The sequence below is a fragment of the Colletotrichum navitas genome (assembly GCF_030913465.1).
Source record: "Colletotrichum navitas strain CBS 125086 chromosome Unknown LY79scaffold_76, whole genome shotgun sequence".
NCBI classification, from domain to species: Eukaryota; Fungi; Ascomycota; class Sordariomycetes; order Glomerellales; family Glomerellaceae; genus Colletotrichum; species Colletotrichum navitas.
Window position 1 is genome coordinate 50,243 of NW_026850622.1, and position 26,305 is coordinate 76,547.

At 47.7% G+C, this 26,305-nt stretch overlaps 9 protein-coding genes across 9 annotated transcripts; 5 read left to right on the plus strand and 4 right to left on the minus strand.

Annotated features, from left to right (window-relative positions):
• Positions 1 to 1,050: 1,050 nt before the first annotated feature.
• On the minus strand, positions 1,051 to 1,481 carry LY79DRAFT_566091 (uncharacterized protein). Its single transcript, XM_060558787.1, has one exon. It carries the CDS (start codon positions 1,444 to 1,446, stop codon positions 1,177 to 1,179), a length of 270 nt encoding a protein of 89 aa, XP_060409905.1. The 5' UTR covers positions 1,447 to 1,481; the 3' UTR covers positions 1,051 to 1,176.
• Positions 1,482 to 1,991: 510 nt separating this feature from the next.
• LY79DRAFT_662219 (uncharacterized protein) lies at positions 1,992 to 2,874 on the minus strand (the record flags this gene model as incomplete). The annotated part of the gene is made up of 2 exons (XM_060562805.1): positions 2,502 to 2,874; positions 1,992 to 2,425 (listed from the first exon to the last, which is right to left on the minus strand). Coding segments are annotated over exons 1-2 (765 nt in total), but the record flags the coding sequence as incomplete, so codon positions are not given.
• Positions 2,875 to 4,797: 1,923 nt separating this feature from the next.
• Positions 4,798 to 6,256, plus strand: LY79DRAFT_672956 (zinc carboxypeptidase; the record flags this gene model as incomplete). The annotated part of the gene is made up of 4 exons (XM_060564112.1): positions 4,798 to 5,298; positions 5,454 to 5,568; positions 5,622 to 5,641; positions 5,795 to 6,256. The coding sequence occupies 4 exons, from the start codon at positions 4,798 to 4,800 to the stop codon at positions 6,254 to 6,256; spliced, it is 1,098 nt and encodes a 365-aa protein (XP_060409907.1).
• Positions 6,257 to 7,196: 940 nt separating this feature from the next.
• On the plus strand, positions 7,197 to 8,892 carry LY79DRAFT_566097 (NAD dependent epimerase/dehydratase). Its single transcript, XM_060558788.1, has 4 exons — positions 7,197 to 7,418; positions 7,479 to 7,770; positions 7,826 to 8,418; positions 8,490 to 8,892. The coding sequence occupies exons 1-4, from the start codon at positions 7,378 to 7,380 to the stop codon at positions 8,605 to 8,607; spliced, it is 1,044 nt and encodes a 347-aa protein (XP_060409908.1). The 5' UTR covers positions 7,197 to 7,377; the 3' UTR covers positions 8,608 to 8,892.
• A 292-nt stretch (positions 8,893 to 9,184) lies between these two features.
• Positions 9,185 to 12,123, minus strand: LY79DRAFT_566100 (fungal-specific transcription factor domain-containing protein). Its single transcript, XM_060558789.1, has 3 exons — positions 11,942 to 12,123; positions 10,054 to 11,865; positions 9,185 to 9,989 (listed from the first exon to the last, which is right to left on the minus strand). The coding sequence occupies exons 1-3, from the start codon at positions 12,039 to 12,041 to the stop codon at positions 9,355 to 9,357; spliced, it is 2,547 nt and encodes an 848-aa protein (XP_060409909.1). The 5' UTR covers positions 12,042 to 12,123; the 3' UTR covers positions 9,185 to 9,354.
• A 7,959-nt stretch (positions 12,124 to 20,082) lies between these two features.
• On the plus strand, positions 20,083 to 20,598 carry LY79DRAFT_566103 (uncharacterized protein). Its single transcript, XM_060558790.1, has one exon. The coding sequence runs from the start codon at positions 20,231 to 20,233 to the stop codon at positions 20,417 to 20,419; it is 189 nt and encodes a 62-aa protein (XP_060409910.1). The 5' UTR covers positions 20,083 to 20,230; the 3' UTR covers positions 20,420 to 20,598.
• Positions 20,599 to 20,785: 187 nt separating this feature from the next.
• On the minus strand, positions 20,786 to 22,345 carry LY79DRAFT_639771 (uncharacterized protein). Its single transcript, XM_060562325.1, has 3 exons — positions 21,787 to 22,345; positions 21,481 to 21,718; positions 20,786 to 21,427 (listed from the first exon to the last, which is right to left on the minus strand). The coding sequence occupies exons 1-3, from the start codon at positions 22,184 to 22,186 to the stop codon at positions 21,148 to 21,150; spliced, it is 918 nt and encodes a 305-aa protein (XP_060409911.1). The 5' UTR covers positions 22,187 to 22,345; the 3' UTR covers positions 20,786 to 21,147.
• A 592-nt stretch (positions 22,346 to 22,937) lies between these two features.
• LY79DRAFT_367821 (uncharacterized protein) lies at positions 22,938 to 23,833 on the plus strand. The gene has a single exon (XM_060552804.1). The coding sequence runs from the start codon at positions 23,147 to 23,149 to the stop codon at positions 23,687 to 23,689; it is 543 nt and encodes a 180-aa protein (XP_060409912.1). The 5' UTR covers positions 22,938 to 23,146; the 3' UTR covers positions 23,690 to 23,833.
• A 679-nt stretch (positions 23,834 to 24,512) lies between these two features.
• On the plus strand, positions 24,513 to 25,411 carry LY79DRAFT_523993 (uncharacterized protein; the record flags this gene model as incomplete). Its single annotated transcript, XM_060555584.1, has 3 exons — positions 24,513 to 24,651; positions 24,744 to 25,072; positions 25,181 to 25,411. The coding sequence occupies 3 exons, from the start codon at positions 24,513 to 24,515 to the stop codon at positions 25,409 to 25,411; spliced, it is 699 nt and encodes a 232-aa protein (XP_060409913.1).
• Positions 25,412 to 26,305: the final 894 nt, after the last annotated feature.

Sequence of the window (26,305 nt, forward strand, 5' to 3'; positions counted from 1 at the left end):
CACTCTGCAGCCATCAGTTGAGGCGCTATCAAAGGTGGGGGAGTGTTGGTGGTTATTGGACGCCTCTCTATCGGTTTGGTCAGAAAAGCAGTGCAGTTTCTTCCCTATCACCTTTGAATCCGTGGGATGCATCGCGTAGGCCGTGTTGACATCTCTCATTCGCTCCGCTCACCCCCCACACGGACTAAGACAACGTGCGTGCGATTAGGCTAAGCGGCCGGAGGCTCGGATGAGATTCTTAAATCGTCGCTAGCTCTGGACAGTCATGTTCGTGTGTAACTATATAGCAGAAGGGGGGTAATCGATTCGACTCATGACCAGGGGCCGACGAAAGCTGCTCATGCAGCTAAAGACTCGGATAATCTATGTCCACCTATGACTTGGTGTGAGTGACGATTGGCTCCATTGGATATATTCTAGGTCGTCTGCTCTTGTTGTGAGCCGAGACAAGGCAAAGGCGTCCTGCCATCTGTTACGGATCGGCAATTAATATATCTCCCTCGACTATCGACGACTAACTTCCAGCATGATGCAGGTTAAGATGTGATAGAAGCCAGGAAAATATTTACTATGCAAATGCAATCCTACAGCGATCCTTTCGGTTGTTGCTGGCAGGATTCTACTTATTGGATTCATGGCCGCCGACCATTGTTGCTTTTTTCAAGACCTACGAAGTTGTCTAGCATGACAATGTGGCGCCTCTTGGTCCCCAATCCAGTCACTGAAGCCTCGCAAATAATACCTTACGGAGATTTGATTCCCACTCCGGAAGATGCACCCCATATTGAGTCTAGATACTGTATTCATTCCTCGTAATACGCCTCAGACCATACTTCATTATCATAACATCAACAATTGATCAAGGAGGATTCCGATGGTATCATCCTGGAAATGACGAAACACATAGTAGCTTACTTAGCGAGCAAAACGAATTAAGTACTATACGCTACCGCGCAGTGATCTAGGTCCGAGGCTTTGACCGAGATACCGTATCCACTCGTTAGATTCGTACACTGCACTGACCACGAGCTGCTGGATAAGGCCTAGCGGGCTGGCAGAAACAAGGATCTAGAAGTGGCAAATGCAGGGGTTAGTCATGTACGTCAGCAGCAAGTTAGGTGGCAAAGTCCAGCAAAAAACCTTATGGTTGGCATTGGATGTCCTCCCTCCCTTCCTCTAGATTTCCCATGGCCTTGTTGAACTATTTCTAATGGGTTGCTGGACGTCTTCAACTAGAGATATATACTCTTTGCTGTCGTTATTGGCATTGACGTCAGATATCTCTTCTTGGGTCATTTCCTTCTTGATGTAGGCGTTGCAGTTGAAGTTATCCCAACCATCCCATGATATCTTCTCATTCGGTATGTCCTTGATCCGAATCTTGTCAATGTCGCTTCCATCTGGGTTACCACTAATCCCACACTGAAGAAAGGATTGCCGGACCATCTCGCCCCTTTCAGCTAGGCGACGGGCAGCTGTTGCAACAGTATGGGTAACCATAACGCGTTTCATTGATGTGGACCACTTGATGGGCAGGCTGGGCTGGCAGGCGGCAGCTTGCTCCATTTGCCACGTATATTCGTCTGTTGCTTCAGATAACCACTGCTTAAAGGGCTTGTTGATAGCAGTATCAAGAGGTTGAAGGAGGGAGGTTGTGCCAGGCGGTATAAGGCAAGGTGTGATGTGATGAGAGCGAAGTTGTGATAGTATCGTAGGGGTCTTGTGAAAGGTAGCAACGTCCATAACTAAGAGGTATTCTTGCCCTGTTGTAAGGGGAAAGAATTCATTAGTTAACCACTGCCCAAGAAGATACTCATTATTGTAAGCTGTATTGTTATATTCAACTGTTACCTCTTTACTGTATAAGTCACTCTCACGTGCCTCAAGTTGGCCACCCACGTTAGTAGGCCTGCCATGAAAAATCAACTTGGGCAGCAGCCGTTGAACCCTATCAGCGAAGATATAGAGGATAAGAGTGGCTTGTTGCTTACTCCAGCCACTACGGTCGGTCTTGCCAGCCACAGTATGGGCCCCTCTGGCTGCCCACGTTGACCCATCGAGGTATTCAAAGGGTATGGGGGTCTTGTTGAAGTTGACGATGCGGTCGGGTGGAAATTGGAGCCCACTAATGGGCTGGCGGGCAAGTGAGGGCTGACTAACCCGTCGGTTGAAGTGGAGGAAGCTGGTGACGATAGCAAGGTACTCGGCAGGCAGTTTTGAGGCTTGTTTTGTAAGCCGGCGGTGTGAAATGTTCCATCGTGTAAGGAAGCCACTGAACCAGCCTGGAGAGAATCGGAAGAAGTGGGTTGGAGGATTGCCAGCGATGAAGGTGTTGGGATATTTGGCAGCGAAAAGGGCCTGGGCCTCCCGCTTGAACCATCCAGTGGTAACAACCTTGTCATAGGCTTGTTGTTTCTGGAAGTGACTATAGAGGTTAGCTTCTATTGCTGGCCACTTTGGTTTATAGTGTACAGTTGGGGCAACAATAGTATCTCGCGTACGATACCAAGTAGCCACTGTTGTGAACGGTATCTTGAAGTGGGCAGCTGCCTCACGAAGGGTAGGGCGGCGGAGGCCGTTGGCAGGGTCCAAAGGAGTATCGCCAGCCCGTTGTTGCAGCCGTTGGCCAGGGTATATGGGGTAACGGTGGTGCTCAAGGTATAGCAAGACCTCTACCTGCCTTTGGCGCCCATACGACCGTTCAACTCGCTTGATTGGCTTGGTTGCTGTATATCGTCGGTTGGCAATAGGCGTAAGCTTCTTGCCCATCTTCTTGCGTGACGGTGGTGTAATATTTGGGTTGATTTCGCCCAGCGGCAGGCGGTCGGGCATCGTGAATATCGTGGTGGGTTGGTGGGTTGGTTGATGGGCTGGCTGGCTGGCAAGTGGGCAAGTGGGCAAGTGGGCAAGTGGGCAAGTGGGCAAGTGGGCAAGTGGGTGGGTGGGTGGGTGGGTGGGTGGGCTGGTTGACCGCCTTTCGAAAAAGGCCTAGTGGGTGGTCAGTGCAGTGTACGAATCTAACGAGTGGATACGGTACTAATACTCGTAATCAAAGCGGTCCCTCTTAAGGTTACACAGGTATAAAACCAAGTGAACAGCTTTGACGCGGAGAGATCAATGCATGTACTCCGGGAGGCCTAGCTGCGGTCTCTGGCCTCGGTGCTGGCTAGCTGCAACACAAGGTAATATGCGCAATACAAAGCAGTGTGTCAGTGTTCACTGCTCAACCTCAGAAAGCATTCGCCAATTGTGCTCAACGCACTTGTCTGTAGCATCGCCAGTCTAATTGATCTGGAGCTAGACGATTTCAAGAGCGAAGATTATGATCTGGGTGGATTGAACAGAACTTTGTCGAATCAGGTATGAAAACTCGGTGGCAACGTTAATTAGGTGACAGTGCAACATTGATCACCTCTGCAACGCCCTTGGCATATGTAAGGAAAGCATATCTGAGTTAGCGTTTTGGCCCAGTCAGCCATGCGAAAATCACAGCCAAAAGAGGTGCTGGTGGGAAGAAGATTACAGATCGTCTTGTCAACATCAGAATATCTGTCGTCCCTCAAAGTCTTTCGATCGTTTGGCACCCAAATACAGAGGTGCTCGTCCGATGTACGCAACCACCATGGCCGGAGTTTGCACAGAAACCGTAAAGCTTGCGCCAAGATGGGTTTTACTGATGCAAGGAGTAGTCAAATATGATATCTTACAAGTACCGTATTGCCCCATAGTAATTCCAGGGACCCGGGTATTGTCAGTTGCGGCTTTCACGATGACAGGCTAGCATAATTTGCGGTCCGAACCTGCATCAAGAACTAGTTTATTCGTACACAATCACACCGGGGTGGAATCCTTTTGCCGCTGCCCAAGCCAATAACCTCGTTTGATCCCCGATAGCCAAGCATATCGAGAGGGGAACCCGGTCATCAACCAGTCAGAAGTTCCGCAAATCCTGAAACACGCAAAACGGAGGCTCAAGAATGATTACGCGCTAAAGGCAATTGAAAAGATATTACAATCACGTCGTGGGGATTATGTTCCTCAATCACTGGAGAAGTTCGTCATCGGGGCTGGAGAACGTCATAGTCAGGAAAGATTATGAAAACTGGAGTTTGCTGAGGAGATCAAGAAATGCCATGCATTTGCTAGAGTCAAATGGGAAGGTCAAACACTCCATACGTCATACGCAGCGACCGAACGAAAAGAAAGTCTTACCGCTCTTCTAGGGAATCATAGCCGGGGGCTTTCGTGGAGTTCGCTTCGTACTCTGGAATGCCGTTGTTACGTGATAATGCACATGAGCGTTACGTATCACAAGGCGGTGAAATGACACTTTTACCCAGCACCATTGTAATTTTCTCCAAAGCGATCTAGCATTGGATTCTTCAAAGTAATTCATGAGGCTGGCATGGCTCAAAAAAGCAAACGCAAAAGCAAAATACTGAGCCTAAGACATCATCATCATCACCAGAGGGGAGGGGGGTTCTTTTATTCCATTTTTTCTCTTTGGGAGACATTGAGAATGTTCACTCGTCCATTTAAGATGTGTAATGTGTACCCTAACTATCGGTAAGATATCGCAACGGCGATCTGTCCTGGGCACCTATCTTACATCCCAGGTTGTTACTAGCACGCAGTCATCGTGCCAACTATCATAGGCCTCGGCGCTTACAGACCAAAGTCCGGACGTGTTGGAGGCAAGATGCATAGCCCTCAAGTTTAAAAAGCGACGAAAGGTAGCGGTCGCAAATTTCGACCGCTGTTTGTCAATCCTTTGACATCCGTGTTTTAGTTGCTGAGATGAAGACTGCAATTGTCAATTCAGTGTTGGCAACCCTCGCCGCAGGCTTCAACTTCAACAAGAGAAGCCCGGTGTCTTACGATGGATATCAGGTTCTCCGCGTCAAGACCTTAAGCCAACTGGCATCTGTGCAAAAGAGGCTGGCTTCAATTCCACACGAACAATGGAACCACGACGTAGAAACACACATAGACATCGTCATCTCCCCCGACCAAGTCGAGACCATAGGAGCGCTCGGCCTCGACTTCCGCGTGTTGCGTAAGGATCTCGGCGAGTCGATCAGCGCTGAGTCCCAGAGCAGCAGCACTTACAAGCGCGACGTCAGTGACCTCTCGTGGTACGATTCTTACCACCCGTACGAGGACCATGTTCGCTACTTCGCCGATCTCCACGATGCTTTTCCCAATAACTCCAAGCTGGTCTACTCCGGCCGTTCGTTCGAGAATCTTTCCATTCATGGGATCCACCTTTTTGGCGATGAGGGTCCTGGAAAGCCTGCCGTGCTTTAACAGTAAGTTTCGTGCCTGGACTACTCAACTCGCAGAGCTTGGGCTAACATAACCGCGGAACTGTGCACGCAAGAGAATGGATTTCAGCTCCGGTGAATACCCCAAAACAATCATCCATAGACCAACACAAGCTAACTCACTCGTAGGCTGTTGAATACATCACTCTCCAGTTGATTAAGGCCCACCAGAATGCCACCAAGGCTACCGACTCTATATCGAAACAATACGACTTCCACATTTTCCCCGTTGTGAACCCTGATGGTATGTAGCTATCTGCCAATGGTCATTTAAACGTCTATGCTAACTGTATGAAGGTTTTGTTTACTCCCAAGAAGTCGACCGCCTCTGGCGCAAGACTCGCACCCCACCACCTTTGAACCAGACCTGCTATGGCATCGACATCAACAGGAATTGGGAGTAAAGATGGAATGCCAACTCCTTTGGCGCGTCCACCAACTCGTGCGCGCAAGCTTACCGTGGCCAAAAGCCGTCCGACACCATCGAGAACCAAGGCCTCGACGCCTACGTCCGCAAGCTCCGCGACAGCAGTGGTATCAAGCTGTACATCGGCTGGCATAGTTATGGCCAGTATATTCTCTCACCGTTTGGTTCCAACGAGACTTTGTATGCTCCCGACCTCGGTAAGTGGACCAAGACTGCGTCTGTTCTCAGCGAGGTTATCCGCGACAGCTCCGAGAGACGCACAACCTTCACATTCGGACCCAGTGGGGCTACACTCTACACCACCACTGGCGCTGCGCCGGATCATGTCTACGTGATTGGCGGGGCCGACTTCTCGTACACCATTGAGCTTCCAGACACTGGTGACTACGGCTTCGTACTGCCTCCTGACCGCATACTTGGGGCTGCCCAGGAGCAGTGGGAGGGCCAGAAGGTTCTGTACTCACTTTTGGATGAGGAGTTCTTTGACGGGATCGGCGATGCATAGAGTGCTTATAACTTAGACATGTTATATCCACTGGCCATAAATATCATTGAGAACTCATAACTTTACTTAACATACAAAGTATTCAGAACTAGCCTCATTTACCCTGCATCATTTGGAAGACGTCACCTGCTAAAGACGACGGTCGATGTGTACTCTCCCCGGCTAGTTCTTGTGGCCGTTGCAGTCAGGAGGCATTATTGTGCTTTTGCTCTCGGATAGAAAGTTATCATTAAACTACAATCTGTTTCTCCAATACCATTCCCCTTCTAATAAAGTCTCCCCAAACAGATCAAAAATTACCCCTGAGAGGCGCATGGTAAATGCTCAAATCGGCATCGTGGCCCATACATTTGTACAGTGTTACTAATCCACCTACCTGCAGTGTGTATTATATTGCTAGCGCCTTCAAAGTTGACACAGAAGGGTGCTGATGTATTAGGTGGAAGAATCGGCCTTCTTGACAACACGGAACTGTTCAACACCAATGAAATGCGATTGAATTCAACCGTTGCTTTTGACCTGAGGCCTATGAGACGTCGCCTGACGACAGGCCAGCTAACATAGTATAAGCTTTTGGTGAATTTCTCGCCTTCGTACTACAGAGGGAAGCTGGAAAGGAAGTTTTCCCATCAATCAGTGCAATCGGCAGGTTTTACGGCCCGGTAGCACAGAAACGAGGACTGTCGTAAAACAAACGTCACCTTACTGCTTATGAATTGGTGAAGCATGAATACTGTGCAATAGAATTCAAATATCAGCACGACTTGCGTTCCGTGGCACCATTCTATGACGTCAAGCATTGCGGATTAGTTGAGTTTGTCTTGAATGCCGTGGCGTGGTTGAGGCTGGGTTGTTTTGGTAATTCCCGGTCCCGCGGGGTAAACTATGTCAGCAGCCACGGCCCGGTTTAGCGGAATACAAATCCCGCGTAATTCCAGACCTGGCCTCCTAATTACAGCTCAAGCCGTAAAAGTCATACAAATATATCGTTCAGACCTCATCGTGGATTGGCACCTTGAAACATTTCTTCAAACCCCGAAAAAAACATTGAGCTTCATTGAACGAAAACTCGCAAGTCCCATCATCAGGTCCGAATTGCTCTACCCCGGACGACACTCACAATGGGCCAAAAGCTCCTTTACACAGGTGCCACTGGCTTTGTGTATGCTGACTACCCGTAGAAACCCGTTCTGCAATATAACTTGGCTAATAGATGATTTAGAGGCGGCAGCGTTCTGTCACAGCTTCTCAATAGCTCTTACTCAGAGATCAGGAACCTAGACATTACTGTACTAGTTCGAAAGCAAGAGCAAGCCAACCTACTGAAGCAGAAAGGGGTCGAAGCTCTCGTTTTTGAAGGGCTCGATGACTCCGATTTCTTGAGAAAGACAGCCAGCGAGTATGACTACGTCATTCATACACCAACTGGCTTCCACACCAGTTCGGCAGTGGCACTCATCGAGGGACTCGCGCAGCGCAAGATACAGACCGGAAAGAACGTTCATTTTATCCATGTGTGTATCAAACAATCTCACACAGGCTCAGAAATCGTAAACTGATAAAGGACAGACATCCGGAACTTCCAACCTTGCTGAAAGAGCCAGTAACAAGGAGATAGGAGAGGTTCACGAATGGTCTGACTTGGAGAACGTGTTCGAGTTTGAAGAGAAGAAAGAAAAGGAAGAAGCCTATGGTCAACGCACGACAGACATTGCCGTCGTGAACTCGGGAGAGAAGACGGGTGTCAAAACCTACATCATGATGCCTCCCACTATATATGGCCGCGGGACGGGACTGTTCAACCAGAGCTCCATGCAAATCCCCAGCATCATTCGCGGCGCCGTCAAGGACGGGGTATCACAGTACGTGGGTGACGGCAAGGCTCGCCTGGGCCATGTTCACGTAACGGATCTCGCTCTTCTATATGAGCTTGTCCTTGAAAAGATCTTGTCTGCGGAAGAAATTCCGTTTGGGCGTAGAGGAATATATTTCTCTAACACGGGCAGCCACAACTGGCGAGATATTGCCGAACACGTCGGTAAAGCCGGCGTCGCTCTTGGTGCACTGAAATCGGCCGAGCCTAGGTCTGTGACTTTGGAAGAGGCTGCCTCAAAATGGTTGAAGGCAACTCCACAAGTTGCAGAAATGAACTACGCGTCTAAGTAAGCTTATCTATTCCACGTCCTCTGCATTGTCAACAACTCAACACGTTTTGGAAACTGACGCTTCTCAGTTCCGCTACGAAGCCTGTTCTCGCAACCGAACTCGGCTGGAAGCCCAGAAAGACGGAAAGGGACTGGGAGGAATCGTTTGTTGAGGCATTTCAAATGGTATTGAACGAACAAAAATGACGTGGTTGTTTTCTATAGTTACACAGTTATTTGGGAGCGAAATTCCATCCCACATAACTGGTGTACTTTATGCTCGGGTTGTCATCCTCATAGATGCCACTGGTATAAAACTAGTCTGGTACCTTTTTTGATATATACTAAGAACACTCACTTTACCATAGTAACATCGAGCGGCGCTGCTTTGATGTGCATACAGGCTTAGGGCATTAGGATCAATCTTTGGAAGTCGAACTTCATAACTTAGTTGCAAAGGACCACGGCAATTGAGAAGCCAATACTTTCTCCCGTAATCACCTCCTTGGCTAGAAATCATTTTGGGATATTGGAAACCCTCGACCGACATGGTGCTGGGCAATGTTGAATTCGCATCCTGCCCACTTCAGGCAAACCTCACCGGCATTGGTATTACGACGCGCACCAGCCGACATTGCATGTTGTTGTATAGTACGCGCAGCTGCCATCATTATGGTTCTTGGCTGAACCCTGACTCGAGTTGCAGATCACATCACAGCAGATTTGGCGGTTCTCGGGACGGCGAACATTGTCAAGCAGCAACATCGAGAGGATGAACAGACGCACAGAAGTAAGAATGCCTTATGAAGAACCATAGCTGCAGTATCTACAGGATCTAGTAGGTCTTCGGTTGCCTCTACAGTTGAAGTCCTTTTGCCATTACTGGTGGATTCTACTCTTAGACTGACACATGGCACATCAAGGCACTATATGTTGGTTTCCGATGTTGTTGTTTCACGTCGCCGCCCGGAGCTGCAGAAGACGAGCGAGGTTTAGTGCTGCACCCCATGTTCCGAGTCGTACAAGACTCTGTGCGCCATGCATAAGGACCAAACGGCCCCCATCTCCGTTTCTAGCACCATCGTTATGCTCGGAGATTGCGCGATCAAGAGCTTCTTCGAGTTCAGACTTGATGGCTGGCGCAGCGTCGCGGAGGAAGAGGTGGACTTGAGCCTTTATAGTTTCGGAGCTCGTCTTGATCACTGCCCAAAGAAAGACGTGACTGAGAAATACGGCAAATATGCTGTAAGGAGCTGCCGATCGCAACCCCTGGTCGCTCATGATCGACACGCAGTTTTCAGTAGCCTTCGCAAAAGTATGCAAGGACTCGGGCGGGGGTTTTACGGTTGTCTGGCCGTGGCTAGCATACCCGTGAGCGAAGAAGTATTGCAGCCGGCTCAATCCTTCCTGGACTGCATGATCTCCACCTTTACCTAATGCATCTTGGATGTGGGATATCGAGGTATGGAGGTGGATATGCACTAGGCCATGGAGTATGCGTGAAGCTCTCAAGAAGTATGAGTCCGGCCCCGAGGCCCTTCCGGTTCCCCTATACGCGTTGTATCGATGATGCCAAGCGTCGACTGACTCTGCAAGAAGAGACATGTGTCAATGGTGTTTCAAAAGTCAAAACAGGAGAACTAGGGAGCCTACCAATTATATTCTCCCGTGTTTTCAGGCGCTCCGTCCGGGAGGATCCCCTATTCACCCCCAAGTAGCGATTTTGAGAGGATGTGTTGAAAGGGCTTTCGGAATCATCGACAGGATTCATTGACCATTCATGCGACCAGTCATAGGCTTGGCTGCCCAAGGAGCTCAGAACCAAAAGAAGAGTCCAGCTACTGAATGCAGAGCTTCGCAGTAAAGATGGTGAAGTGCTCCGGCTGCTTCCGTCGGGCGTCAACAGCGCCTGGTAAGCCGTCGCGAACAAGACGGTTGATGGCTGCGGCGCGGCGTTGAGAAGGTGCGTCCACGTCTTCGCATCTGAAGCCGTCCAGTGCTGTTCGTCGCTCGGGCATTCCCATCTGCAGACTTCGGCCAGCGACATCATGCCCCTCAAGTTCAAGATGGCTGGGAATTGCATGTCAATCATGAACACGTACCAGCGCAAACGGTATCTGAACTCCAAGTCTATCCACCCCTCCCACTGGTCTTCGGCGACTTTCCGGTTACCGCCGAGGGACCTGGGCTTCAGCGGGGGAAGCCGTCTGATGTATGTCACCAAAGCCCCTCGCGAGGCCTCGGCAGCCTCGTAAGCTCCTTTGTTTCCGCACCAAAGCCCCATGTAGACCAGCAGCGCATACGCGTACAGGATGTGAGGGTCTCTGGTCAAGGCCTTGTCTGCTTCTATGCTTTGTTGAAGATTTTGTCGTGCTCGATCCAGCACTAGGGTGGAAAAGCGTCGGGACTGCCGAATATGACTGTACGTAGCTCCGATTACTATCATGGCCACAATTAGGGGCGGCGGCAGCGAGTCTACGTTGAGAGTAGGCAAGTGCAGAACCGGGCTCTGCTCATAAAACTCCTCGAAAAAGAGCCCAAGAAAAGCGTTTGCGACAGCCAATGACGGTAGAATAAAGTCGCCCGAGTTTGGAATTCGAGGCTTCAAAAACTCTTGTATGGAAGCCCAGACCGAGTCTCCCATGCTGAACTGATGTTGCTGGCGAAGCAAGAACGGGTGTCTCTCGCTTATCGGAACGTGTTGCGTCTGCTGGGTCATCTTGGACGATGGATCCCATCCAAAGGCCACCCCGTCTTCTTGGGATGGGACATTCGGCGGCGATGAGACTCTGGGGCCGGCGTTTTCATGGCCAATGTTTGCTGTAATCTCATGAGGAGCCATCGCCCCTTTGTGCGGCATACTGACGGCAGTGTCCTGTCCGTGGCCAGGGAGGCCGAGCTCGTCCCCGAACCAAGCCCGCTGATCTGAGAACAATTGAGAGCCATCCTGGAGGAGCGGGTTGTCCATGTAAGTCTTTTCCCTCATAGCATCGTGGAACTCCGGAGTGAACCATTGCCGAGTATCGAGCCAAAGATTGTCCGCCCATGATTGGAAGAAGGTAGAAAAATCGACATCTACATCCAGGATAGCCGGAAGAGCAGCTATCGTGCTGTGGTGCTGGTTTGCAGCTGTTGAATTTGTGCCGGAGGCTGGTCCTCCATTGTGAGAATACGTCGAGTACTGAGCATCATTCGTTGGGGGGCCCCATGTAACGGTAGATGTGGTCGAGGTCGTAGTTACAGAGCTTGAACCCAAGCTGACTGGATGTGCAATCTTGTCCGGCAAGGCTTGCGACAACGAACCAGGATCCTCGAGGACGAAACAGAACTCTCTCGCGGGGTTCTCCTCTAGATTCTGCCCGTCCGGGGTGCCTTTGTGATGGACACGCCGGTGCTTCTTGAGTATATCGCTACGCGAAAACTCTTTCTGACAGATTACGCAGCGATGAGGCAGTCTGCTCTGGTCTAGCAATTCAAGCTCACTCGCATCATCAGCTTTGGGGGGATTTTCTTTTGGTCATCGGCAGTTGGTGGAACCCACGAGTCTTCTGGTGGCGCTTCAGGTTCTCGATGCGATTGAACGAGCGAGAACAAGTACTGCAGGTGTGGAGACTCTGACTAGTCTCGTTTTCCAGAACCATCCCGACAACGGCGATCTTGCACGACGCAGTTGTTAGCAGAGGGAACAGCTGGTTGAAGAGGTGGACGGAGCAGCCAACAACGTACCATCAAATTGGGTTGTGGGGAGGGAGGGAGTCTGTCCCCTTTTAAGCATTTCGTCCACCTCCGGGCACAAACCTTGGTGGACACCTGTTCCAAATAAGACTAGCTCGGCTGTAGCCCTCGATCTCCGAAACAGTGTTGCACTCGGGCGTTTTCATCCTTGTCAACGGCCGGCCGCTAATGATGTTAAGTAAGCTACGGTCGATGCGTCGGCGGGATTCTGATCTTTTGTAGTTGCTCAAGCGCATGGAAACGGTCCGATCAATGTGAAAGTATCTTCCTGCGAGACGGTTGACGGTTTCAACTGCGAAGAAAGTACCATTGAAACTTGGGTCAGTCTGAAGACTCGCTTTTTCCTTGACTCTAGGTCTGTCTAATCAACTAACAATGTGTTGAGGGCGACGGGCGGGACTTTGTATGTCTTCTCCAATGCCATGATTGTTACCACAGCGTTTACGCTACGAACCCTCAGGTCCACATTTGCGCAAGGGTCTCAAAGATTCCCAAAACTCAATCTGCTATCCGCTAATTCTTCCATCGTCCCCAGCGAAATCGACTTCAGAGTTATCCGATCCTCGCTTACACCATAAGCCGCTCCTCCACCAAGACTATACACGGCGTTTGAATCAATGATGTCAACCATATCGATACTTTCACGAAGACCAAATGAGAAAAGACGCCGTTATTGGATGTCGACGAAGCAGAAGAGCCTCGTGCGTACCAGGGCCTTGTCCACACTTTGGCTGTACATCCAGCCAGGGATATCGGTACTTAATTAGTCAACCCACGAGTTGATAACTCAAAACAACTAGATCATTGTGTTTACGAACACTTGCTGCAATAACGTCATCATCGAGATACCGGACCGAAAGGCTGCAAGCATTACGGATATTCAATTTTGACCAGTTCTTGGAGGCTCAAGAACCAACACCGTGCCGCTTCATTGGCTTTGGCGGCCATGAGGGATGGCTGTCTCAACTGTAAGCCAGATCGTTTGCTATCAACTTATTTTTGACATCCTTCCCAGTCCCATTCTTCTCACCCACTAGCCAACAGGGTGAGCTGGGTGAGTCTTGTTGCTTTTGCTCACCTTTTACAATAACCTGCCTGGGGCCAAGGGGAGGCCAGGGTGAAACTAAAGTATTACCCGGGGGTGTTAGTCAGCCTTCGTCAAAGCTAAACACCCCCTCCTCACGGAGGGGGCAAAAAAAGGGGGGTTACAGTAAGAAAAGGGGGGTTACACCTAGTCCCCGCCCTGTCCTACTTTTTATTATATTCTTACTAAAAACAAGCAATTATTTAGACATATTATTAATAGATATTAACAGCAACTAAACTACTTACCCTACTTTAACCCTTTAATATGCCTTACTAATATAATAAGAATATAACTACTACTAAAAAGGCTACTAAAGTAATATTTGCTACCTAGTAATAGGCTAGCTAATTTAACTAGCCTAGCAAGGAGCTATCTGCTGTACCCTTTATCTGCTAACTTGCCTAGTAGTATAATATATCTAATACTTCTATTTACTAGTATCTCTAGGCTCTTTAGGCTAGCTATAACCTTTGCGCTAGCCTAGATAAGGGCGGCTAGCCCTGGTCACTTACGGAGGCTAAAGATGTAGCTCTTAGCGTATTTATTATATAGCTCTATAAGTCTAGCTTTTTAGCCCTGCTATTATAGGTTAAAGAAACAGCTAACTACCTCTGTAGTATCTAAGGCTAGCTGCCTATCTCTAAGCACTTTGTTTAGAGCTAGCTTACTGACTATCTAGAGCTCTAGAAGAAGGGCGCTATTAAGCCAGTTAAGTTATACTAGAAGGGGGCTAAGTTAGACCTAGCTCTAGTAGAGGACTTCTTTGCCTAGTACTAGGCTGCCCTCTATAACTATAATATTAGCCTATCTAAGATATAGAACACTAATAAATCTGGCTGCTAGATTAGTTGCCTTAGCAGCTAGCTTTATATAATTATCCTTAAGTGGCTACTAAAATATAACTGCCTACCTAAAGTTATAGATCTAGCTAATTAAGAGTTATATATATTAGTTAGGTGTAGTAATATAACTAGTAATATTATCCTAGTATATATAATCTTTAAAATATAGCTAGTTACTGCTTAGGTAGATTATTAGGTCTAAGAAGGTGTTTACTTTATATATTTACTAACTAGCTTCTTTAACTAAGAGGTTATAATAAATTATATATAGTACTTTAATATAGAGTTATATATAAGGTTAGTAAAGTATTACTAGATAGGCTACTTCTTTAGAAACTATTTTAGTGTTAATATATATAGTTATAATACCTATAATTTATATCTACTTAATAGTTAACTAAGTAGACAAAAGGTAAAGTATTATAACTATTAAGATACTATAGAAAAGTTAAAGTAGCTATATTATCTCCTCCTCCTTAATAGATTTATAGGCTATATAAGTCTAGAGCTTATAGAATATTGTATTAACTTTAATATTATTATTGCTTTTTTTTTGCCTTATATAACGTACTTCCTTTAGCTAATAGATATAGAAGTTTTTTAACACTTTAAGAAGGCCTATTAATAGGTGCTCTATAACTATATATAAGAAGGTAACCTTATATTTATAAGGGGTAACTTTGTTACTACCTTAAATACTATAGTTAAAGAGGCCTTTATAGCTGCCTATATTATAAAAGGCTTTAAGAAGGTAAGTATATAGCCTATATATAATAATATTATACTAGCTTAGCTAGTAAAGAAGATATAATAGAGTAATAAGGATATACTATTATACCTTATATATTTTTTACTATATAATAACTACTTTAATAAGGCTATCTTTACTACTAACTATATAGAGAAGAAATATAGTAGTATATAGAGTAGTCCTTTAAGGAGAAGATTTAAAGTAGTAAAGTAAGTAATTTATAAGGGATCTTTTACCTATAAGTACTAGTAGTAATATATTAAGGACTAAAATACTAGACTAGTAATATAGCAACAGAAGAGCTAGTGCTAGTAAGCTATTAAACTATAATACTCCTTTATAACTAGTGTTACTATTATAGATATAAAGGAGGTATATAATAAGTAAGTTATAAAGGCTATATAAGTAGATATATAGCGCTAATAGGTAGTAGTAAAAAGGATAGCCTATAAGCAAGAAAAAGAGGTCTAGTAGTAATATAGTGCTTTAAAGTATTAACAGGTAGATAGACAGATAAAGTAATTAACCTTTAAATAGTAGCTTATTTATACTAGAGAAGATTAACTATATATCCTATTTAACCTTTTAGATCTATAGTAGTATAACTTAAATAATACTATATACAAGGAAAAATTTATAATAGATCTTAATTTAACCTTTTTACTATAGTATATACTTGACTACTTTAAGTATACAGCAAGACCTCTTAGTTAAGGTAATATTAACTAAGTATTAGCTAATATAGCTGTAGAGGCAGTAGGGCTATACTTTAACCCTAAGATCTTTGTAGATATTAATAACCCTATTAACAAGGACATTAATTTAGTTATATTAAGTAAAGAATTAGTTAGTATACCTAAGAGTAATAATAATAATAATAGTTATATATTATTACTATTACTACTAATAACACTAATAGCTAGCCCTTTAATATTATAAGGTCCTTTATAATATAAGTTATAATATTACGCTCTAAAGGATAAGATAAATAGTTAGAGGGCAACAGGGGTTATACTATAAAATATTCTATATATGCCCCTATTAATATAAAAAAAGGAGTAGTAATATATAGTAGATAATAATAAGAGTAATACCTGTATTATAGTGGTAATATAAATTTGTAGTTATTATAGGAAAAGGGAAAAAAAGGTACTACTATAAAGCCCTTAATTAGGGCTATTAATTAGTACTACTTTTGTTATTATACAACGTTGTGGTGGTTGTTGCTTTAAGAAATAAAAAGTTGACTATACTATATAATGTACGTAAAAGTGAGGGTATTCGTGATGTGGGTGTAACCCCCCTTTTCTTACTGCAACCCCCCTTTTTTTGCCCCCTCCGTGAGGAGGGGGTATTTAGCTCACAGCGCTGACTAAGTTGCCCCTGGGTAGTTGCTTGGTAGAAGAAGTCTATATCGCTCTCTCTGCGCATTGTGCTACAAAGCTAAATCACTAAGGCTGCCTTCCTTGGCTGTACACCGATTGTCGTATTTCTGGTGACACGACTGGATGTTTCCATTTTTTTCAAGTGCAATCTGCTCGTGTGGCTGTACATGTACTCCCTGTTGCATTGTCCTATTGTGCATGTTAGAGAGAATCCATATGGATAACCGTAACGCTTTAATGTACTAGTCCTGCGGCTACACACTTGTGGTTGCATACTGTAGGGCATCTCGGGTTAATTAATTCCGGGCTCTGAAGGGCCTGGCTTTACTGTCTTTGCCTGGGGCGCCCGACGTACGGCCTGGGGGCCTATAGCGACTAGCGTGCTAGTAAGGATAATGGCCAGAGGGAGGAAGTTGGCTTCTATACTACAGCGGTTATATTAGTTTGATGCAATAGCCCGCTTATAGTAACTTGATAGCCTGAATTTCCCTAGTGTGCCTCTGTTAGAGGCTGTTTTTTGCCCTCGTTTTTGTGCTTGTAACTGAGGAGATCCCTGCGCGGGGTCTCTCCCTCAGACTGGCTTGCTGGTGACTTTGTTCTATTTCATTGGTTGGTCTCTACTTAGTAACATTTTTTGTTCCTAAAATCCCTATTATTACTGATCACCAATGCTTGATTAGCTGCCTCGGACTATTTGGAAATAATATAGTGAAAGTATATGTCTGCGAGTAGACCCGCTTATCTACATAAGTCAAAGCACCCACATATAAAACACCCCCACATATAGAACACCTTTTCCCACCAAAAACAGCTAAAACTAGCTATCTATATCTAAATAACTACAAGACCTATTACTTTACTTATTTCTCTATTAAATCTATTAAAAATTACTTACTTAGAAAGTATTAAAGCTATTTTAAATTTTTAATTAAAAGCTTTAAAATATTAGTATAAAGTCTTATAGTATAAATATTATAGTTAAAAAAAATAGCTAGTAGAAAAAAAGTATAAGTAAGTAAAAGTAGTATAAAATTATAAGATAAATTATTACTCTAAAATAAAAAAAGCTTTATTTTTTAAATATTTTATTTACTTAGATATACTATATAAAAACTTTTTACTAAGAAGTTTTTAGTACTAAAACTTAATATTACTAGTATATTAGTAATAAACTATTAACTATTTAAGAAAGCTAAAATAAGAGAGTATAAAAGGCCTAAATACTATATAAGCTTTTAGTATACTAAATTTAGTTTATAAAGAATAAAGTTATCTAGATTCTTAAAAAGTTAAGATTTATAAGTAAAATACTAGTAAACCTTAATAGTTAAGTACTTAGCCTTATTACTAAAAATCTACTAATAAAAAATACTTAAAACTTTTTTTATAGTTTCTTATCTATATTATATACCTTATAGTAAAGTTATAGACGTTTCTAACTATTATTAGTGTAGATCTTAATAGCTAGTTTTGGCTGTTTTTGGTGGGAAAAGTGTTCCAGATGTAGGGGTGTTTTATATGTAGGTGCTTTGACTTACTGATTTGCATCATTAGGTATACTTGTTATCTAAAATCTAAGTCCTAGAATACATATTTTTACCCTAGCTCAACCTTGCTTAACTAATACTGAGTACCTCACCCATGCAGCAGCGTCACTGGGAGGGGGCTCCAGAGAGCTTCGAACACAGGATCCGTGGAATTATCGGCTACCCTATCGGATTTGAACCCGAGTCAAGCATAACAGATTAGTTCTCTACTAAACAGCGTGTAGTCGTCATGACTTTTACGGCGAGTTTGAATCCGTAGTGCCAGTCACTAACAAGAGGTCGGATATAATCCCCCAAGCTGGAGAAGTGTTCCCTTACGAGACTGTGCCGGTTAAGACTTGGTTTTTTTTTTTCTTTTTTTTTTTTTTGTGGCAGTTTGAGAATGCTGAAAAGCTCTCGGTGGGATTCGGCGCTATATAATTCTGTTCCATAAAAGCAGGAGCATATGAGGGAATACAATGGCTGCAAAACTGGAGGAAGGGCTCAAGTCTGTTCGATTGTTTTCACGGGCAGGTTATAGAGGCACAACGCTGGCCGGAATTACAGCCATAACACAGTGGCCATTGCCATCAGAGCCAGGTCAGCTCTTGCTTGTCGGCATCTTTGATCAAAAAAGAAATCGGGACCGTCACAATGTCAAAGCTCATTTCGAGAGGCTTGAGTGAGGATGTTTGATGTGAACGAGCAGCGAGAAACTCAAATGCTGGGAGGTTGCGCACGCTCTTCATATCTGCATCGGATGATACATGCATACTAATATGCTTGTGCTGTACTACCCCAATACTTTTATTAAACGGTCTTATTGGCTAACTATCATTCAGCTGTGAAAGAAGTCGGTGTGTAAGAAGCGATGAAAATCTAGAGTTCGTCTATTCGAGAAATGGTTCGCCGCGTTGTCGTGGTGCGCCATCTGCGTTGTCAGTAAACCCCGCTAGAAACTATAGGCATGCACCTGTAGAGATTATCCGTCAACTATGTGACTGTCGTTTTCTTCCAAAACTTCTGGCGTGACAGAAGCGAGATTCTGCGATCAATACAATGCGTCATATTCGGGGACCGCGACAGCTCTTCTGATCATGCCCTGGACGCCAAAGGCAATGCACTAAACTCTGAAGATCGTCCATGTCATTGGAACCATGCTCAAAGTCTGTGACCGAAGGTCAATTCGAGGCCACACACAGGGCGTCATCAAAACTTGAAGCAACCGAAGAGCAAGATTACGGTTATGCCTCCTTTGCAACTACTCCTGATTCTAAATCATCAGGTAAACTGTTACAGTCTCACGTTACGGTGCTATCTCATGCCCCCTAGCTAAATGGCCTATGGAGATCCAGCACGGTATTAATGGGTCCTCGAATCATGCACCGACTCAATGAAGTACTGGTCGGCCCCGGCAAAATGGTATCGTATGGCCTTGGTCTGTTGATAGATGGGTTTGGGGCCTGTAAGGGCTCACCTAAACGTTGGATGAGAGTCAATAAGCAAGCCAGCCATTTGGTGCTCGGATTGGTGTCTCGTGTTTCTCTGGCCAACGCCTACAAATGCTCTGTATATTGACATAGTATCGCCAACTCCTAAGGGTACTTTTTCAAACAACAGGCTCTTAAAACATTCTCTTCTTTTCCTTCTTGATGCAGAAGTTTCTGGTTTGTGCCGCAGACCTTGGCTGTACAGCGAACCGGTAACAACTTGATTACTGGCGATGCATGATAAAACCCGAGGAAAGATATCGCTTAGTGTCCCCTGATGTTAGTACTCCACGTGTTTATAGACCAATTAGGCTGCATATAATGATCTGAAAGGGGGGCATATTATGTCATTAGTTAGGCATCATCAAGGGTTTCTACGCAAGGCCCTTATAAATAGCGCTCACCGTTACTGAAGACATCTCCAATCTCATCCTCACTCTCTGATCAAGTCGTCAACAAAACTGCATAACCTGAAGAAAATAGAACCAATAGCATCATCTCCCTCACTTGGTGGCGGATCAACTAATTTGGACTCTCGACATGAGGGCCGAATCAAGGTAAGTCTTGTTAATCACTGGAAGTCCGGCGATCTATAATATTCTATGATTTGCCCGGGTTCGGCCTCCGACTAAACACACTACCCGATGATCACTTCACTACGGCGGCTTCTCTCCTTTGTATGCAGCTTGCAGAACCGGACATGCTGGTGTTTGCAGGCTACTCGTTGAAGGAGGAGCCCATGTACAGGCGAGAGACAAGGATGAACAAGCACTACTGCATAACGCCTCCTTTTAGGGGCACCAAGCTGTTTATTAGCTACTCCTAGACATAGGAGCTAATCTAGAGGCTAAGTGCTCTCATAAAAATCGTTTTCACTATATAAGAAATACAAGATTGCTATATCTAGCAAGAGGGAGAGATAATACAAGAGGAATAGGCTATCTTACTATAAGTCTACACCCTATTATAGCGAGACATAGAATCAATATCTTTACAAGAACTTAAGAGGGCTGGATGCTGTTGTGGCTTGCCCTGAAGTATAAGAGCAACATGGCTGCTGCCAAGCTCCTGATCGAGAAAGGGGCACAATTTGACTTGGAAGATGAGCTCGGGCAAACACCGTTAATGCACGCTTTGCATTCAGGAAACGACGCTGGCGTCAGGCTGCTGCTAGGGATAGGAGCTTCCATCGACATGAACTAGAGAGACAGCGAAGGTCACCCACCCCTCACTTTCGTGACGTCCCCCGAGCTCATAATGTAGAGGCAATTCAGCTTATCGGAAGCAACTCGGAAAGATTATTCAAATATCGCTACAACGTTGATCAGGTTGATACACAGGAATCGTCGCTGGGGGCCGGCGTGTACACTAATACACCGCTTCCCTGTTATCCCGGTCTGAGATTACTGGAATTCGCCCAACAATGCGACAAGCCGCTTACCTGGAGGAGAGACTGGCGCTGCCATAAACCGCCGTTAAGCCGCATGCTACAAGATACAGTCTGTATACGCATCGTCATTACCATAACGTCTGGGTGGACAAGATAGGTGTCACATGGGGGTTGAAAACCGGTAGAGGAGTGGGATCCATTTTGTGTGACTATCGCATAGATTTCATCGCTATGGAGAGCTTAGAAGCGGGAATAAAAAAGTGCTGGCCTGACGTGCTTCAGTGCTCATCGGACAGAGAGTTCCATAATTACACATCATGAAATCGACTCAAAAGGTCGGATTCTTTCAAACATCGCCGGCGCTGACGCCACGTATGTTGTGACCGTCGTTCATAGTTACTAAAGAGCCTTAATGGAAAGCTCTGGTTCAAACCCTCGTCGTATAATGACGCAGACGAATTCGCATGCGTCTGGTCCAACCCTAAAGCTTGGGTTTTTTGCATCATTCATCGAAATAGTATTATGATCTGAATATTTCAACTCAGCTGGGAGCCCCTTCCAACTTTGACTCGGGCTTGTCCTCTGACACCTTCTCAGAGAATTCCTCGGCAGGCTTCTCGTCGGGCTTCTGGGAAACAAATTTTGAGGTATCTTCGGCAGATTGATCTTTCGAGTGTGTTGAAGACTCCGTCTTCGCCCGCCAGTAGAGACACGTGCTGGAGAATGTGGTGTAGGTCCCATCTTGGGGAAAGGGGAAATGCTTGTGAGAGTCGTGCATGTCGCTCATGCACTTGAAGTCGCCCTCCTTCATAGTAGCAAACCTTGTTCTGTGTTAGGACCTTTCAGCCAGTATTCAGCAGCGGGGGAGACATACTCATCCCACACATCCCAGCCCGTGCCGACAAACATGGCAGGCGACGCCTTCTCCAACGTCGCTTCGTATATGGGCCGATACATGTGCACGGCAAAGACCAGCGTGTCTTGGTCCACGGCCTCGAAGGCGGTGGGCGACTCGACGACTTTGTGGCCCAGATTTGTGAGGAACTCAGCGTCATTAGGAGTGAAGCGGGGCTCCTGGAAAGAGCACGGAATGGACTCTTTGTACAACGCGGCTGAGCATTCGGTCAGCTGGGGCACGGCAATGAAAGCAAATCGACGTTACGATAAGATCTAAACATACACAGGACCTCCACGATGGTCAGGAACCCATCGAGCTGAATATAGCTCCGCCTCTTGGCGTCCCAGCCGCCGTCCTCCGGGTCGAACGTGCCGACGCCGAGACAAACGGCCTTGCGCACCGTCCGGTGCGCCTCGGCATTCGCCTTCACCAGCTCTTTGAGCTCCACGTGGCACGGGGTGTCGCGCCAGCGGGTTTTGAAGGCCTCGTACTCGGCCGTGATATCGGCGACGGACTTGAGGGCGCGGGGTTCATCGGCCAGCTTCGAGAGGGCCGACCCGGGGATCTTGGGTGGTGGCCGGGGGGCGTTCCGCCGGAAGCGCGACTTTGGTCTGACGTGGATCCATTCTTCCTGCTTCGGCTTCTGGCTCTCGGGCTGTTCGGCCGCGGCCATGGCGGGCATGAACTCGATTTGGGGGCGTGGTGCAGGTGGTGGGATGTGGCTTTGGTGGGATGAACTTTTGGGCCGGCAGAATTCGGCCACCGCCTGCTTGGTGGGGTGATGGTGATAGAGGAAGGCGGTGAGAGGCTGACCGCAGTCGAGATTACATAATACGGCAGGTCTCACTGTCGAGACGGGAAGAAGGAGGGTTGCACGCCTAAAATCTGATGGCAGGTAACGTGTACGCGCAGCGGTAGCTTCGCTCCTTCCGCCACCACAAGCAACTCGGGCCAGGAATAGAATCACTAATGCAAGCATCGATGTCACGCTCCAGACACCACAACTTCGATTCGACTACTGGGTGACTTGCATCTCAAAATATCCTCTTCTTCCACCTGCTTTGTAACCCTTTTGTGTTTGTTCATTGCTCGACGTGAAGCTGCACGATGAACCAGCCATTCGGTCGCTCGCTGCATGTCGGTCATCAACGATGGGGCCTCGATCCCGATTCCTTTCGGGCTCTGAACGTGGGAGACAAAAGAACCATCCAATCGGGACGCCATTGAGGCTCAAAAGTCGTCGTCTTTTGGCGGGTGGCAAGAGAGCACATGTCGACCTGGAATGCAGCCTCTCCTGTTTCTGCTGACCTACCTGGCCCTTCGATCAGCGTCCTCTAGAAAGCGCTTTCTCTTTCGCCGGACATTTCCGAGTGGACGTCACGCCGTCAGCTTACCGTCCTTCGATATTTCATCACGCGTCCTTTTGGTCCCTCTGCCGGCAATCTCCAGTGAGAGAGTACTTGGGACGAGGAGAAACAGCCGACGCCTCCGTGCCATCAGACTATTTCCCGCTGTACACGACGCGCAACGAAGTGGAATCACCACGAGAGGAAATTGCACGACGGTGGGAACCGACAAAATTCGACATTGACTAAAAGATTGGCAAGGGATTGCTTGTTCCTCTCGGAAAGGCCTCCGAGATATGCGCCCTTTTTCCCAATCCCCAGGCCTTGCTTTTCCCTCTCCGAGTCCATGGCACCCAAGCAGAGCAACAGGGCAAAGGCCAGCCAAGCGGATGCAGAAGATCACATCTCACCTCACGCCTTGCTGCAAACTCCCCAAGCTCCTGCCACACCGCGGGGATCGCCATCTGGTTGGCAAGCGGCGAGCTTGCGACTCACAGCTAGACCCAATCATCTGTCGGTGGCAGGTTGCATCCTGCAGCCCAAATGCACAAGGTCCGGCGCTTACACGCCGTCACACCCCTGCCTGCTGCCTCCCCTTCCCACCAGTCACGGTCGAGATACCATCTGCCACCAAGGTGATGCGGCATCTCATTGGCCTTGAGTGGCCCCCAAAATACCCCGCGCAAAGACTACGACCCCTGTCCACTTCCATTCCGCAGCGCCTCGCCCGGCGCTCTCGCCCGCCATTGGTGCGCCGTCCCATGCGCGGCGAGAGTAGCACCAGGGGAGGGGAGTTGGACGGTAGAGCAGTCGCCCACTTTCCACTTTACAGGAACTAGCCTGCTGCAGACCATCGGCTTTGTTTGCTCTGTGGCCACTGGCCACATTCGGGGAGGGAATGAGAGATTTGGGAACGGGGTCGACAGGCGGGCGGCTGGGCGTTGACAGTTGAATCCCCATCCGCCCATGCCTATGCAAGTTGAGTGTGCCTCTTCCTCCCGGTCCGCCATTTGGTGTTGCTTCACCCACCATCACGGCTAACCCCCCCGGCCTCACCTCCTCACCTCACCGTGCCAGGCGGGAAAAGAGTGAACCTCGATCATCCATTGGGCAGCTGCAAGTGCACAATGCAGTGGGAGCGCTCGCTCGGTGCCCCCCGGCGGCTGGATCGTTCGGCCGGGTCACCTTCTGCGCGGCCACCGCCACGCAGCACACACCCCCCATTCAGCCAAATAGCACCCCGTCCGCCGTGCCCATTTCTTCCCTCTCTTTTCCCTCTCGTGTACAACTGTCATTCTGGTTCCCTGAAATCTTTACATATTCTAATTTTTCCTCGCGTCGAGATCGAAAGTTTGCGGTGCTCAATAACGAACAATTCACGGGACATCTACCGACGATTTAGAGGCTGGGATCCTGGGATATCACGCACGCACGTATCACGACCAACCACCTATCTCGACGGGTAAAAAGCAAGCGGGGTCGGAAGACAGCGCCAGTAAGACGGACAAGTACGGAATTGTGCGACGAAAAGTGTAAAACCCCCAGTGAGGAAGAGAATCGGGAACGAGAAGGTCCTTGGTCTTGGCCGGAAATCACACATAGTCGACTTTCGACACCAGAGATCGCTCACACGCATACACACACACACACACAACCGCCAAGATGCTCTTCTCAACACTATCAGCCCTCATCCTCGCGGCGACGGCCTCCGCACACATCGTCATTTCCTACCCGGGATGGCGTGGCAACAACCTCATCACCAACGAGACCTTCCCCTACGGCATGCAATGGACCTACCCATGTACGTGCTTCCTCCCACCTCGCCAGCTCATTGTTCTTATCCCCTCGTCCTCGTCTCCCCCCTTCGTGGTGTACTTTGCTGACAAGAACCAGGCGGCGGCATGGGCGTCACAAAGAACCGCACTTACTGGCCCACGACCGGCGGCGCCCTCTCCTTCCAGCCCGGCTGGTTCCAGGGCCACGCCCAGGCCTTCATGTACGCCAACATGGGTTTCGGCACTGAGGGCCCCGACGGCGGGCCCATTAACATGTCCTTCCCCATGGTCCCCGTCTTCCAGATCCTCGGCCCCAGCAAGAACCCCTACCCGGGCACCGTCTGCCTGCCGCAGGTTCCGCTGCCCGCCAACACTACGGTCAAGCCCGGCGACCACGCCACCATCCAGATCGTCGAGCTGGCTGCTCACGGCGCCGCCCTCTTCTCGGTATGCCCTCCCTCCTGATTCTCCTTCCTCTGCGTCCTTCCCTTGCCTTCTTCCCGTTGCACGCGCCATGCCCACGAAGTGAGACGACTAACGTAATTAAAAAAAAAGTGCGTCGACATCGAGTTCGCCGAGCCGGGCGACCCCAAGATCGGAAAAGTCAACGAGACCAACTGTTATAACTCAACCGACATCGGCTTCGCCGACGTCTACACCATCACGACCAAGGAGTCGGGCGGCGACTTCGTCACCGGTACGTCGGCCGCTGCGGGGCCGCTATCCGCGTGGTCCACCGCCGGCTGGGCGCCACTCCTAGTCGGCGCTCTGTGGGCCGTCCTGTAGCCGGCGTCGTCCTTTGTCGTTCTCTCACACGGATTTCTGTGCCGTGCAACACACATACACACACACACGCTACTCGTCATCGGGGTTCGACGTAGAATGACGCATACGCGCGAGGCACAGCGATTTTTTTTTTTTTTCTACAGTGGGTTGGGTGGAAATTATACCTCGGTGGAAATATCTCTTGTATATCTTGGTGGGCATCAAGAACGGCGTTTATCCAAGCAGGGCAAACCCTGTTTTTTTATTTTCTTTTTATTATTATCTCTGTACGGACAATTACCTTGTCCCGTTTCTTATTCCTTTTTTCCTGTTATATCAAACCTCCTCAGTCGCCGGAATCTACATCCGAGACCTGACAATGAGGGGGGATGGATGATCCCCCCCCCCTTCCCCTCCCGAGAGATTGGGTTTAGGAGCCCCAGTCCTCCTAGTGGCCGCTCCTTGCGAGTGGGTGAAAAGAAATCATGATCAACTTTTGGTTGTTCAACGGCCCGCGCGGGTGACCTCCTGAAAAGTGGTGATGCCTCCTTCTAGAAACTGGGTGTAGCGGTCTCGCAATACGCGGGCGGCTGGACCATTGCGAAGACTTCTTATCTCAACGCACGACGATGGCTCAAGCTGCAGGAAACGAATGGACAACAGACATGACTCGCATCCCGCGGAGACGGGACCATGGGCACAGATTCCAAAGCTGTTCTTGGTGTATGCTTTAATCGTGGTCTAAAATGGCTAGCTATCGGCATGCAGTCGAAACAAGCTGCTGCGTCGTCAGAGACACTTACTTCCTGGCTAGTCTACAAGACGGTGGCCATGGCCCACCCCGCCATCGTTTCCGGCCGTTTCGCCGCAGCGTCAGCAAGCGCGGACATCTGCGGCAGTCACACGGCCGCCACT

Bases quoted from the DNA above. Each gene is read 5' to 3' on its own strand.
- LY79DRAFT_639771 (XM_060562325.1), bottom strand. From the start codon at position 22,186: ATGCCCGCCATGGCCGCGGCCGAACAGCCCGAGAGCCAGAAGCCGAAG. The intron at 21,719-21,786 runs GTATGTTTAGAT...CCGAATGCTCAG, and splicing joins GACCATCGTGGAGGTCCTGT to CCGCGTTGTACAAAGAGTCC. The intron at 21,428-21,480 runs GTATGTCTCCCC...ACACAGAACAAG, and splicing joins GGCTGGGATGTGTGGGATGA to GTTTGCTACTATGAAGGAGG.
- LY79DRAFT_566100 (XM_060558789.1), bottom strand. From the start codon at position 12,041: ATGGTTCTGGAAAACGAGACTAGTCAGAGTCTCCACACCTGCAGTACT. The intron at 11,866-11,941 runs GTGGGTTCCACC...TTGAATTGCTAG, and splicing joins GAAGCGCCACCAGAAGACTC to ACCAGAGCAGACTGCCTCAT. The intron at 9,990-10,053 runs GTAGGCTCCCTA...CTCTTCTTGCAG, and splicing joins AACACGGGAGAATATAATTG to AGTCAGTCGACGCTTGGCAT.
- LY79DRAFT_367821 (XM_060552804.1), top strand. From the start codon at position 23,147: ATGCGCCCTTTTTCCCAATCCCCAGGCCTTGCTTTTCCCTCTCCGAGT.
- LY79DRAFT_566097 (XM_060558788.1), top strand. From the start codon at position 7,378: ATGGGCCAAAAGCTCCTTTACACAGGTGCCACTGGCTTTGT. The intron at 7,771-7,825 runs GTGTGTATCAAA...GATAAAGGACAG, and splicing joins AGAACGTTCATTTTATCCAT to ACATCCGGAACTTCCAACCT. The intron at 8,419-8,489 runs GTAAGCTTATCT...GACGCTTCTCAG, and splicing joins GAAATGAACTACGCGTCTAA to TTCCGCTACGAAGCCTGTTC.
- LY79DRAFT_566103 (XM_060558790.1), top strand. From the start codon at position 20,231: ATGCTGTTGTGGCTTGCCCTGAAGTATAAGAGCAACATGGCTGCTGCC.
- LY79DRAFT_566091 (XM_060558787.1), bottom strand. From the start codon at position 1,446: ATGGTCCGGCAATCCTTTCTTCAGTGTGGGATTAGTGGTAACCCAGAT.